The 14052-nt window shown below is 36.9% G+C and overlaps 1 protein-coding gene across 3 annotated transcripts in view; it reads left to right on the top strand.

Annotated features, from left to right (window-relative positions):
• Positions 1-14052, top strand: part of Lama2 (laminin subunit alpha 2) — a 601578-nt gene that overhangs the window by 404198 nt on the left and 183328 nt on the right. For all 3 annotated transcript variants that reach the window (XM_021173596.2, XM_029482896.1, XM_029482895.1), the window contains one exon: positions 5899-6033. In XM_021173596.2, coding sequence (XP_021029255.1) covers positions 5899-6033 — 135 coding nt within the window. The remainder of the gene's footprint in view (positions 1-5898; positions 6034-14052) is intronic.

Raw genomic sequence — 14052 nt, 5'->3', positions numbered from 1 at the left:
TGTGTTTTCCTGTTTTTAATTAAGAACTTCTACCTCTTTAGCAGTGTTCTCCTGTATTTCTTTAAGTGAGTTATTAAAGTCCTTCTTGATGTCCTCTACCATCATCATGAGATATACTTTTAAATACAGGTCTAGCTTTTCGGTTGTGTGGGGTGCCCAGGACGAGGTGGGGTGGAAGTGTTGTGTTCTGATGATGGTGAGTGGTCTTGATTTCTGTTAATACTATTCTTACGTTTGCCTTTCACCATCTGGTAATCTCTGGAGCTAGTTCTTATAGTTGTCTCTGGTTAGAGCTTGTTCCTCAGGTGATTATGTTAGCCTCTATCAGCAGACATGGGAGACTAGCTCTCTCCTTAGTTTTAGTGATCAGATTACTCTCTGCAGGCAAGCTGTCCTCTTGCAGGGAAGGTGCCCAGATATCTGGTGTTTGAACATTACTCCTGGCAGAAGTTGTGTTCCACTCATCAGAGTTCTTAAGATCCCATGGAGGGTCCTGTGAGGACCTGGGGGGTGTCCAGAAACTCCTAGCACAAGGAACCCCGGTGCTGGAGTGGACTGGAAGGGACTTGTGCCCCTGATCATGCCGGGTTATATGTTTCCTTAATTAATGCAGTCTCAGGTCCTGCGAGATTGGATTGGAGCAGACCAGACTAAAACATTCTTTAGCATTGATTTTTATGACTTACCATTATCTGAAAATATGAGTTAGCACAAATTAAACAAATGTGAATGAAGGTTAATGGGAAATACCTAGAATGTGCCCCCGTAAGTGTGAGAATTAACAGCTTTGTCTCTGTCATGTGAGTTCTTCTCATGCTCCTGTTTACAGACACCTATCACAGCGAGGACTTAGTAGAGAGATTATGGAGATAGAAGCTGATCTCTCATAATAAGACACCTGACATGTTTTCCACACTCTGCTGCCTCTAATCCATTGTACATCTTATTTATAATTCATTTTGATTCTAAAGGGTAATTACCCAAGCATAAAATCTAAGCATCAAAGCAAGAGCTAAGGACAGTTTTGAAATAATCCACCCTGTTCCAGTAACATATGCTTTGGGTTATGAATACATAAAGGTTCCTTTACAGCATCTTTACCAAGTGTGCCGAATCCTACAGATATTTACATTTGGTAAGCTAATCACTTCATATTTCTAGACAAAATGAGATTTCAGGAAGACAGGAGTATTACCATTTAAAATGTAGCCTTTTACAAGGATACTACACTCTTGCCTAACACTCCTGTTAGAGGGGCACTATTGCTTGAAATGGCAAAGTTTCCTGTCCTTGAAATAACTAGTTACTATGATTTGTGATCACAATAATTTGAAATGGAAACTACATTTCTTTTAGAAGTCAAATGAAAGGCTCTCTCTGCATCATACTTGTTTACAGAAGCCCCCTACTTAGCCAGTTTTCCAGAGTAGCTTAGGATACAATTATTACCTAAACCTATAATCAGTTTCAGTTACACACAGACACGGTTATTTATGACTTTTCATCAGTGTGTATATTGCACCTGCAATGATATCACAAATGAGAAGTTTAATAATGATGCCTAGTTGATATTTTGAGAGTTCTAGTCTCTCAAAACCTCTTCCCAGGTTCTATTTGCTTGAATTGGAGTTGAACTGGAATCTATTGGGTCAATCAAAATCTCTCAGTGTGAGCAAAGTAAATTTTAAGTCCCCAATATTTACTTACTAGATAGTCAGAAGACTCAAAATTCTTAATGTGGGAAGAGTGGGCCCCTTCCACATTCGTACTTCCCTCCACAAATCCTTTATCACTTCGGTGGCATGACATGTGGGAGGCCCAAGGGTTGCCCTCATGCAGTATGTCCTCCTTAATGGTGGGAACATAACATGAGAGCTGTGCCACTAGGAAATTGCACCCTATGTAAACATTGTGGCATTGTTTTGTGACGTTATGGACAGATGGTGTGTGCTGTCATTTTCTTTCCTGAGAACGTTAGAAAAACCCTTGCTGCCTTTATTTTTAATTTATTCTCAGCAGCTACATCTAAATCTCATCTGGTACAGGGCATTTACTTTAATTTGTGGAAAGCATTAAATATGTGGATTAATTCTCACAACATTCCTATACAAGAACAAAATCTGTTGTATGTGTACTGTATCCTGTACAATCTCAAACACATCTTATAGCAGACTTATATTGTCAGACTTATACTACAGAATATTATTTATAATTTTCATGTTCCCACTGAGGAAAATGAGGTCCAGGCAGGTAAAAGAACTTGCCCACCATTACACAGCTATGCTATAGCAAAGCTGTGATTTAATCTGAGATGCATTTGTTTCTAAAGATGTTAACTTACATTCAAATACTATGATGCAAAAGATTCATGTGTTTCAGGTCAGGAAACCAAGACCTGCAGAACTCAAAACCTACGTGCAGTGGTGTGTAGTAAATATCAGAAGAAAAGCTAAAGTCATGTTGGCCTGGGTGCAGAGCCCATGCAGAAATCCCAGGCAGAGTGTGTTCACTGATACCCTCAGCTGTCAGCTTCCATTGCCTCTGAGGAGAGGATGATGTGGAGCACTTGAGAGATGCTGGCTCACAACTCTTCTTTAATTCTATTGCCTTTACTGCCCAGATCTTTTAAAGTTTTTAAGAGATGCCATATTGTGAAAGGAAAAATGAAAAGAGAACAGAAGAAAATTGAGTTGTGCCTAATTTCAGGACATGAGAATAGAATTTTGGAAAAGTTGGAACTACAGACAGGAGAAAAATCTAACAAAATAAAGTTTAAAGAAATTTTTGTTTTTCTTAAATTCTTCATTGGGTACCAAAATAATATTTTAGAGAACATTTAAAAGTAGCTCCTTTTCTTATGTTGTTGAATTTGCCCCCTCCACACACACTTTTTTTTTTCAATGAGGACAGAAAGATTTGATATTTTAACAAACACCTCCAATTGATTTTTAATAAAAATAATAAATAATAAATACATAGTGATTCAGGAAAGGAGAGGATTAAAAAGAGATAAATGTGGCATATCATTTTAAATATTCTGACAAGACTAATTCTTACATTGAAAAGCTGTCACTTTTTCTTTGTTTAGAAATACAGTCCACCAAAACACAATATTAAACTGTTAAGAAGAAAGTTTAGCTATCAGCTCAGCTAATGCACCTGCTGATTTGTAGAATAAGGAAGTCATGTCCTAAAGACAATAACTGGCCCACACAGTTCACGTAGACTAACTTTGAAACCACAGCTCCCATATCCATTAGGGTGAAGTCTCAAGGAAGTCCAAATGCCCCTTTCAAACACACCTTAAAAACATGGGATGATGAGTGTGCCTGTGGCCCTCAGGGGCCCTCAGCCATGAGCACTACTGACACCTTCTCAGGAGTCTAAACTCACATCTTGCCCTTCACTTTACCAAATCAATGTTAGTCTTTAGGGCTGAAGTCAAGCATCTGAATATTTCAAAATTCCCCAAATAACTGAAAAGCAAAAGGAAAGGCCTAGAACTCTCTTCACAGAACTCAGCATGGAACACCTGATCGAGTACAGTACAAATCTTGGAGTTCTCAGTACATTTTAGCCCAAGATACTGAACTTGCCTGCTAAATGAAATGTTTTCTTATTTACTTTGTTCTTCTCAGGTTTAGTTTGTTGGTTGGTTTCTTTGAGATACAAAAAAAAAACCAAAAACATCTTGGAAATTCCTCCCAATTTGTGTGGTTTTCACACATATACAAAACATGGAGACAGACACACCCTATAACAATATTTAGAAAAATAATTGTGTGAGATCCATGTAAGTAAAATGCAAATGCTCAAGTCAACATGGTAATAATTTGCAGCAGTCTACACAGTATATAGCTTTTGGGGTAGGAAGTAGAGGGGTGTGTGTATGTGTGTTTCAGTGTGCATATTCTCATATGTATGAGCACATAAGTGTTCAGAGGTTTGGAATTAATTGGATTTCCTGGACCACGCTCCATCTTATGAATTGAAGCAGGGTCTCCCGCTGACTCAAGACTCACAGCTTTGTCTGGACTTAAAGGGGTTGCCAGGCCCATTATGTTTCCATGAGTTCTACTGGTCCAAAGCCCTTCCTCTTAAGCTGTCAGTGATTTGCCCATGATGATAGCTTCACAGACCCTATGTGTGCCACCTCCACAGCCCCTGTGTACCACCTCCACAGCCTGTGTGTCACCTCCATAGCCACTGTGTGCCACCTCCACAGCCTGTGTGCCACCTCCACAGCCCCTATGTGCCACCTCCATAGTCACTGTATGTCACCTCCATAGCCACTGTGTACCACCTCCACAGCCTGTATGTCACCTCCATAGCCACTGTGTACCACCTCCACAGCCTATGTGTCACCTCCACAGCCCCTGTGTGTCACCTCCACAGCCCCTGTGTGTCACCTTCACAGCCTGTGTGTGCCACCTCCACAACCTCTGTGTCACCTCCACAGCCACTGTGTGCCACCTCTCTATTCTAAATGCACCTGGGATTGCTCTTTCAGTTATATTTAAAATAAATTCTTCAGCTGTAATTTCTACACTTTTTCTGTAACAATGAGGAAAATTAACCTCAATTATCAATAGCATGATTGATTGCATGTTATTGTATGTATATATACATGTACATGTACCCAAAGGTACAATATATATTTGAATGTACCATGAGATGCAAAGTTTCTGTTTGTTTGTTTTGTTGTTGTCGTTTTTTTTACTAATGGATTCAGCCTTTCTTTAGTTTGCTCAAATTCAGAAAGGAATTAAATCTCATTAGAATTTCTTATAGGCTGATAAAAGCCAAGAGACTCTTAATTAAGTGCTTAATTGAGGTACACATTAAACAAATCAAAATAAACTCAAGGAGAGCACTGAGCATTGATTTTTTTCTCTATCTCTCTCTCTTTCTGGGGGACTTCTGTATATTTTATTCTGAGCTGGTTAGGCAAGATCAAAAGCATGTACACGCATTAGGAAGCTCTTGGTAAAACATGTTTGGCTACTTAGCTAGCTGTCATTCTCTTGTCAACAGGGGAGAGTTTTAAAAGAAGAAAGAGGATCCTACTTAGCCAAGGTGTTTAAACAGCCTCTTTACAATCCTCAGAGCCATCCAGGAACTGCCTCTTATCTCTTAATCAGAAACCAAACACTGTCTGATGAGAGACAGCATTGAGCCTGGGATCCAAGTGAGCCCACCTCATGCTGAGGACCTCTTCACAGAAATCCAGTTCAATGCTTGATACAGACATATGAAAAAACTTTCATGAAGATAAAACTTTTGGTTTTGCATATGTCAGGTTTGCCAGCAATTTTCAGTTGGCTTTGATTTCATTGCAAACTGGAAAACTATAACTCAGAAAAGGATAAATTTTATGAATTCCTAGTAGTTTAAGAAACAGGGATTTCATTATTTTGCTTTTTTTCTTTTTAAGAAGCTTTAGATCATATTGATATAAATAATGCACCTATAGGGTTTTTTATTTTGCTTTACTGAGTTTTTTTTTTTTTTGGACATTTGCTAGTTATCCATCAAGCACAGAGAAGCATATTTTCAGCTGTCAAGGACATTGGACTAGCATCTTGTTAGTCCATATGACAATGTTAGTTAAAAATAAACCACTCAAGAAAAAGACACTCTCAGGCTTTCTCAAGCAAAAAGCAGTAGATGCAAATGAAAGCTTTCCTCCGTTAAAATCTGATTACATGAGGCTGGCAGTGCTGGGGAACAGAAGAAGGGCATAACATAAATATATCAAAATAGGCATTTATGCTTACAAGTCAGACTCCGTAAATTCACATACATACATAGAGGGCATAGACCAAGGTCATCTTTAAAACCACTGGAGAACTGAATTTGCTAACCTGTGTGCCCTAATTGCCTTTTTTCTTCTTCTAGACGTGTGCACCAGGATTTTATCGACTGCGTTCTGAACCAGGTGGCCGCACTCCTGGACCAACCTTAGGAACCTGTGTTCCCTGTCAATGTAATGAACACAGCAGCCAGTGTGATCCTGAGACCTCAGTATGCCAGGTAGGCACCTGCAGCTTCATGGACAAGACCTGTGCACTCATTTCTCTTCCCAGATATGCAGTCGTCCTTACAGAGGCAGATTCATCTTCAGGGAGCATAACTGTGTGCTTGAAATGAAAAATGCAAGGAGGAAGGACAGTTGCCATGTTCTTCATTTTAAGATTTAATGAAAAATTATGATGGGGGTTAAAAAAAACCCTCATTTCCTCTCGAAAAGTGAATAATAGCAGCTTAGAGCATAGGCAAACACACTGGTCAAAAATTATGTGATGTGCTATTTTCTAATTAGAAGCAAAGGTGGGTTTTTATGAAATCTGGAAATTATAACAAAATGTTTAAAGTGTGAGGGTGGTAGAGAGCTTGTAGCCTGTGGGAGGTCTCAATTTTGATTTCCAGCTTTTCAAATTAAAAAAGAAAATAAAGGAAATGGGGAATGGTGGAGAAAGGAAGATCAAAAGAAAGGGAAAAGTTGTTACAGAAAACTTTTCCCCAATACAACCTAGGACAACATATTAGTATTTTTAATATTCCCCACTGGTTTTGCCTATGTTCAGGGTGTGCAGAACTATTAGCGTGTCTTATTGTGCCTTTTATATGTGCCTATCATGAGCATCTTTAAATACATTGATTGTATATACTGATAGAGTTATGTGTTGCATCGCCCAGGTGACAAGCAGAACCCTGAACCACCATTTGCTTTTGAACCATCTAGGCTCTCTGCTCTCTCACCCTTGGTATTTCAAAATCCCCTGTCATTGCTGATCCCCTAAAGTTGAATCACTTTATGGTTCTGAGCATCCATTTCTCCCATCTTCTTCCTCTAGTCTTCTGAAATCCTTCCACTGAACCCTGAAGAAGTCACTGTAAAACATCAATAAAATCTCATGTGTGGAATTCTCCTCTTCCCCTAGCTTTCTCTTCATGGCATCCTGTCTCTCTTCTCACCGGCTACCAGCCCTGTGGCCCTCCTAAGTAGTAGTCATTGCTTTCTCCTGTTTTTCACATTCCTGACCCTGAAGAGAGGGTGGGTGTTCCTGTCCCTCACTGCCAGTCTCAGCCTTCCGCACTTTCTCCTCTGTAGCACCAGACAGCTTTAGATCATTCCCACCTCTGTCTCTGCTTGTTTAGTTAACCACTCACCCCCGAGCAGACCCCTGACTCCATAATGGTTTTCTATTGTGTCATTTCCATTATCTAACAAAAGTGCTGATGAAATCCTTCTTGATCTTAATATTCATAAAAGTCAATGCTCCATTCTTTGCCTTCTCAGTTTTTTTCTGCCTTTGCTTCTCCATTTTGAATATCTTCTGGTTTGAGCCTCTGTCTGTTTCTTTCCTGTTCAGCCCTTAGCATCTCAACATCTTAATCTTATCATCAAGACTTACACTATATTTCTCATGCCCTCATTTTGAAAAGCAGATGACTTCACGAGCTTTCATATCACTCTTCATCCTCCATCCCCCTTGGTTTTCTTTCTCTTTCTTCTTCTCTTTCTCTTTGTTTTTTGAGACAGTGCCATGGCATTTGCCAAGTCACTCATGGTGGCAGGCCAGAGAGTGCTGTCCCATGGTGCTAGGATTACAAAGACATAACACATTTCTAGCCTCTTGTATGAGTCCTGGAACTCAAACCCAGATCCTCATGGGTGTGTATGTCTTTCTGACTTAGACATCTCTTCAGCCCTCAGTGTCACTTTCTATGAAACCATTGTCAAGCAGAAGAAAGAAAACCATAGCTCACATGACCTCAGCAACCCTTGATCACTTTTTGTCTCTATTACCTCTTACTCTGACTCTTTCCCTTACATTGGAAGAATCATTCTGGAAAAGACAGACTGTTAGGCTAGAAATACGACTTATAGTGGAGCACTTATGTAGCATGTATAAGGGCCTGTGTTCAGAGTCTAGAGAATGGTTAATGAGAGATGAAGTTTGGGAGGGACAGACCAAGGCTTTACTGTGTATGTCTGATCTTCGCACTTTCTGCCATTTCAGGATACTATTCTCTTAATCTCCCATCCCATCTGCACCATTTAAAAGAGAACAGAAGTCTTTTGGCTCTACCTCCTTCTAACTACCTCTCCCTCCATCATCAAAGAGTTTTCAGTACTCCATTTACAGTTCCTCAGTCTATGTGGACTCCAGTTTAACTTCCAGGACTGTGATAGAGCCTGTGACTCACTCAGCCCCAGGATTTATCCTTCTTGACATATCAACAGAATTTGTCACCATGAGTCTCCACATTCTTTTTGGAAGTCTATGTTTGGTTGATTTTCCAGCCACACTACTGTGAACGTTTCAAATCTCTGCCCCCAGCTCCTCCCTTCATCCTCTTTTCTTTTCTCATTATCCTGATATCAGTACATTGCATTCCCAGAATTCAATGCCTTTTGCTTCTCTAAATACACGTTTCCATAGTGATCTTATACAGGCACATAACTATAAGCACCTAGACTGTGATCCCACAGTGCATATAACTATAAGCACCTAGACTGTGATTCCACAGTATTTACATGGTTCCTACCACTTAATTTTAATTCTTCTTTAGTAATTCTAAAAGTTTTTGTGGCATGTGAAAGTTATGTATTTTTCCTTCAAAGATATTATTGAGAAGACACAATTTATTGATTAATATCACTACTTTTTTATAACTAATGATTTCTAAATATGCATTATCTTTTTCCATATTAAAATCTGCTTAAGGGTCATATCGTCTGTTCTATTTGCCTTCTTGCTTTTACTATAATGCGTTTTTCCCTTCTTTTAGAATGTATTATATAGTAAATACAGATTTTATCACCCTTAATTCTTTAATTTCCTTAACTAGATTCCATATATTCATTCCAGTGACATTTTTGGTCACTATTTTCATCCATTTTCTAAGTTATATTTAACTGAGTTTTATATATAACTAGGATTTTGATTGTAATTGAAGTAAACTGTTCTTTAAGGAATTACTGCATTTATACAGGTCAGGTTTTTTTTTCTTTTACCTGGGAATGTTATTGTCTTCCTCTTCAAACACTTTGTATCTTATGGTTGAACTATTATAAAAGAGAGGTTATATATTTTGTACATTAAAATTAGATATATTATACATCTTAATTTCAGTAGTTAAGATTGAAGTATCTGTGTTAGCAAGTTACTAACTAGTCTTTATCATAAAATTTTTCATGTGTTTGATATCATACCATTTTTACTTACAACCTATCACTGTTCAGTTATTTATATTTTTATAGTTATAAATTATTGTTTTAAAATATATTTTTAACTTCTTGTCATATACCATATCTGTAATAATTATTTTATAAATTTTATTGATGAGGAGTAACATAAAATGTTAAGTAGATAAATAATCAACAACCTTTCTAATTCATGATTTTAATATTAGAGTCTCATCCTTCTTTAATAAAGCTTGGTAGCAGTAGTTCATTTAAAAAAATCATTCTTAGGCTGAGAGGTGGCTCAAAACTTAATGAGTTTAAGAGCTTTTGCAGAGGGCTCAGGTTCAATTCAACTTACAACTGTTTGTAACTCTAGCTCCAGGCGATCAGGCACTCTCATACAGACAGATCTACAGGGGAAATACCAATGCACATAAAACAAAATAAACTATATTCTTTATATTAATGTATTTATATTATAATAAAAGAAGATAGTTTTTAACAAAGAGAATAATTTTGTCATATTAAGAAATATCTTCTTATTCCTATATTCTCAGAAATTCTTTCAATAAGATGAAGCTGTTACAATACAGCCCATACTCAATTGTCGAGGATGAAGTCAGAGTAAAGTCAGATTCAAGACTTCTTTCCATAGTGTTTCCAATTAAAGATGAGTAGTGAGAGGAAATTAGTAAGTAATATAGATTTTCCTTGAATTCCCAAAATAATTAGTATTTGCTTTTGATGTCATAGTCTTATTTCCTGCTTGTCTGTAAATTTCAACAGATAATTTGGGGGAAGGACTCAACTCACAAGTTAAATGCACTATTCTTATGTAATTTTAAAGGATTAAATTTGCTTCAAATGATTGATCTAAACACACTCATAAATGAGAGTTTAATTTCACTTTTACTAGACAAAAGTTACTGTCCTTGCCCTGGTTTTTTTGCGGTTGCTGTTCACATGGAGAATAGTTTTCTGCCTTAAGAATCCTCAGTAAGAGTCTATTTTCTGATGGCCTAGTCGGCCATCAATGGAAAGAGAGGCCCATTGGACTTGCAAACTTTATATGCCCCAATATAGGGGAATGCCAGGGCCAAAAGAATGGGAATGGGTGGGTAGGGAAGTGGGGGGCGCTATGGGGGACTTTTGGGATAGTATTGGAAATGTAATTGAGGAAAATATGTAATAAAAATATATATATTAAAAAAAAAAAAAGAAAAAAAAAAAGAGTCTATTTTCTAAGAATCCTAAGATGAAGTAAGAAACAAATAAATACTTCCATCAAACACAGAGTTATATATAAATTGTTATGCCTTGAATTTTTATATTGTCCTTAGGGGAACTTTTGAAGTTAGACAACTTTATCTTAGAAGTGAGCTTCTGAGGCAAACAGGAAACAACTATTATTATAACCTCATGGTGCAATCAAGGAGGCAGAAGCATACTGATTTCTCTTCTGCTGGACTCCAGCTGTCTTAGTTAAGGTTTCTATTGCTGTTGAAGAAACACCATGACCAAGGCATGTCTTATAAAGGCAAACATTTAGTCAGGGTTGACTTACAATGTGAGAGATGCAGTCCATTATCATCTCAGCAGGAAGAATGCCAGTGTCCAGGCAGACATTGTGCCTGCTGCTGGAGAAGGAGCTAAGAGATCTGCATCTTGGATCTAACTGCAGCCAAGAAAGGGCTGTCTTCCAAGCACCTAGGAGAAGGATCTCAAAGCCCACCACCACAATGGCTTTGTGCTTCCTCCAACAAGGCCACTCCTGCTCCAACAAGGCCACACTTCCTAACAGTAACACTCCCTGGGCAAGCATGTTCAAACCACTACACCAACTTTAAGTTATATCTGTTACACTTTTCAATGTCCTTAGTTTTGGTGAAGTGACAAGCTTTGGCTCCACTATCTTGACTCAAATTTTGACTTCAACTCTCAGCTGACTGGATGAGCCTACTCAGTTTCTTTAACTTTTGTGGTGCCTGAGGTTGTACATTTATCAATTTATAGCAATAATAGTTATACCTCTCAGAGAGTTTTTATTCAGACTCAATAAAATTCAATGAACAGCTTAAAACATGATTTAGCTAGTAGTTGACTTCATAAAAGCAGTTAAATGGGGCTCAGTGGTTAAGAAAATTTGCTGCTTTTCCAGAGGATCCAAGTTCAGGCCACAGCACTCAAAAGGCAGCTAACAGCTACGTGTAATCCCAGTTCCAGAGGATCTAACACATTCTTAAGGACTCCAAGAGTCCACATACCCCTGATACTTCATGAGTATCACATGGATGCACATACATACATATATATATACATACATACATACAAGCAAAACGCTCACATAAAATAAGGCTAAATAAAATGTTTATAAATAAAATTCGGAACCATTTTAAGTAGCATTGATAATTACCATATTATCCTTCACTGTAGTCTTAAAACTAACCAACTATTAATTAATAAACAATCACAATCAAATGATCATTATTGTGTCTAGCACTATGCAAAATTTTCTATCTTAATTTATTGGAGCTACTACAAGAAAACACCATACAACAAGCTCATTGGCTTATAAACAACAAAAATTTACTTTTTATAGTTCTAAAATCTGGACTGTTCATCAAGATATCAGAAACTTTTGTGTCTGGTGTGGACATTTCCAGGTCACAAAGAACACTATTTTTCAGTGTTTTCACATGGTAGAAGGAACTCTAATGATAGCTCCCTGCAGTGAACTTTCGAAAGAGCACAATTTCTAACCAGGAGGGTTCAACCCTAACCATCTATCACATCTCAAAGGGCTACTTCCCAAGACCCTCACATTAGGAGTTAGGATTTCAACAAAGGACCACAATGGCATAGACATTCAACAAACAAATACCAGGCTAAACCCCTTGAGGAGATGAACACTCATTTATTCTTTTTACTATATTCACTTTTACTGTCCTTTATAAACAATAGAAAAAATGCATATAGTTATAGAGAAATATATGGTTAAATAATTCTCCCAACAAACACTACTGTGTGGCTACGTTCTTCATAATTCCACATGGCATTTTCAAGAGAGTAGCATCCTCATCCTCAGTTTGAATGAGTTCTAAACCTTCTGCACTATTTCTTACTTCAAATACCTCAGTGGGTGTCATTGACCTTGATAGAACTTGGTTGGCTATAAATGAAAGATTAAAACTTATAAGATGTTACACTCCAAGAAGGGGAGGTAGTGTGCTAACTACACATGGGTAGAGAGGCATATATAGGGAATCATATGGATAAATGGACAGGTAGGTAGAGGGATACACAGTAGACATTCTCACTTAATAATCACTATAACCTGTCTGTTTTATCTGTCCTATTTTCCACAATATTGAAGGTTTATCTAACTTATCTTTTAAAGATGTAGTTTGTAAACATATTTATTGTGTTAGAATTATAATTTTAAAAGAAAATGAAAAGTACAAATCCTCTTCACTATTGTCTGACACAACATCAATATCTGTAATTCAACTATAATTTTTTTCTTCAGGAACTAGACATTAATTGGAGTCCATGGTATTTTAAAAATATTGTGAACTTTCCTTAATATAGCTAGCAACCTTGCCAAAATAAGGATATTCATATTTTAAAATAACTTTGAATATTAATGCTTAAAATTTAGGTAGCTTTTAAAATCTTTGGCTTAAAAGTATGAAAATCGAGCTTTAATCTTACTATAAAATGCTGCTTAAAGACTGAGATGGAGGAAACACATGCTTACTTGATTAAATATTTGATTTTTGAAAGCTCTGATGAATTCTCTTCTAGAGACTAGGCAGTATCTACAAAGGTGATTAAGAGGCCCATATGAAAAATACTCAAGAAATTATGAAAATGTAAAATTTGTACCAGGGTAAAAAGCAGTTTTAAGTGCCCAAGTTTTATTTTTAAAGGGGGGTAGGAGGATCTCAGGAAAGAGATTATTTTTGATACCTCACTGTGGTTTGTTTAACCAGCTTTCATAAACTGGAGAAAAATAAAGATTGCTCTCTGGAGATGAAAAATGGTTCTTTGAGCATAGTGAATATCAAGCCAGTTGGTAGACTAAACTATGCATACAATTTGTGAGGCTTACTACACATACAGTATGTGAGGCTTCAGATTCTTGTTCTGTAGTACATTTCATAATCCTAGACAGGATGACGAGTTATATCTTAAATTCTTTTTAAAAAATGTTAGCTGATTGTGCACAACTATGTGTATACATCAGGACTAGAAATATACAGTAATATATTGGTAATATACTGGTAAAAATACAGGCCACTATACATAGATTTTTCCCATTTATTCTTATAATACATTTATGAGATAAACAGTATCATTTCTCCTTTTGTAATAGATTAAGTGACATGAGAGAATTAATAATTTGCTTAAGTCAAAAACATTGAGAATGAGATTTGTTGGTCAAGTACTGGATTATTTAAATAAGCAACTGATTCATGTTTTCTGATATCCCACAAAAAAAGCTATAAATAAATCTGCGTGGTCACAGCCAAGAGATTAATGGGACAGGTATTAATAATTTTAAGCATTAATATTCGAAGCTATTACAAAATAGGAATATCCATATTTTGGCAAGGTTGCTACCTATATTAAGGAAAGTTTACAATATTTTTAAATGGCTACAAAGGATGGACCACAGTAAACTCCAGAGACATCACTAAATATGCGATATACCCTCTGTAGTACAAGCTTAAAATGTTCCCCGGTGATATTACAGTACATAAAGCTGAAATGGTTCCTAAATTTGGATGATAGAAAACAAGCTAACAGGTGACCTATTGACTCTCAATTACTAATATGAAATTAACAGAAAAAAT

The sequence above is a fragment of the Mus caroli genome, chromosome 10, assembly GCF_900094665.2.
Source record: "Mus caroli chromosome 10, CAROLI_EIJ_v1.1, whole genome shotgun sequence".
NCBI classification, from domain to species: Eukaryota; Metazoa; Chordata; class Mammalia; order Rodentia; family Muridae; genus Mus; species Mus caroli.
This window is presented reverse-complemented; position numbering and strand designations above follow the sequence as displayed.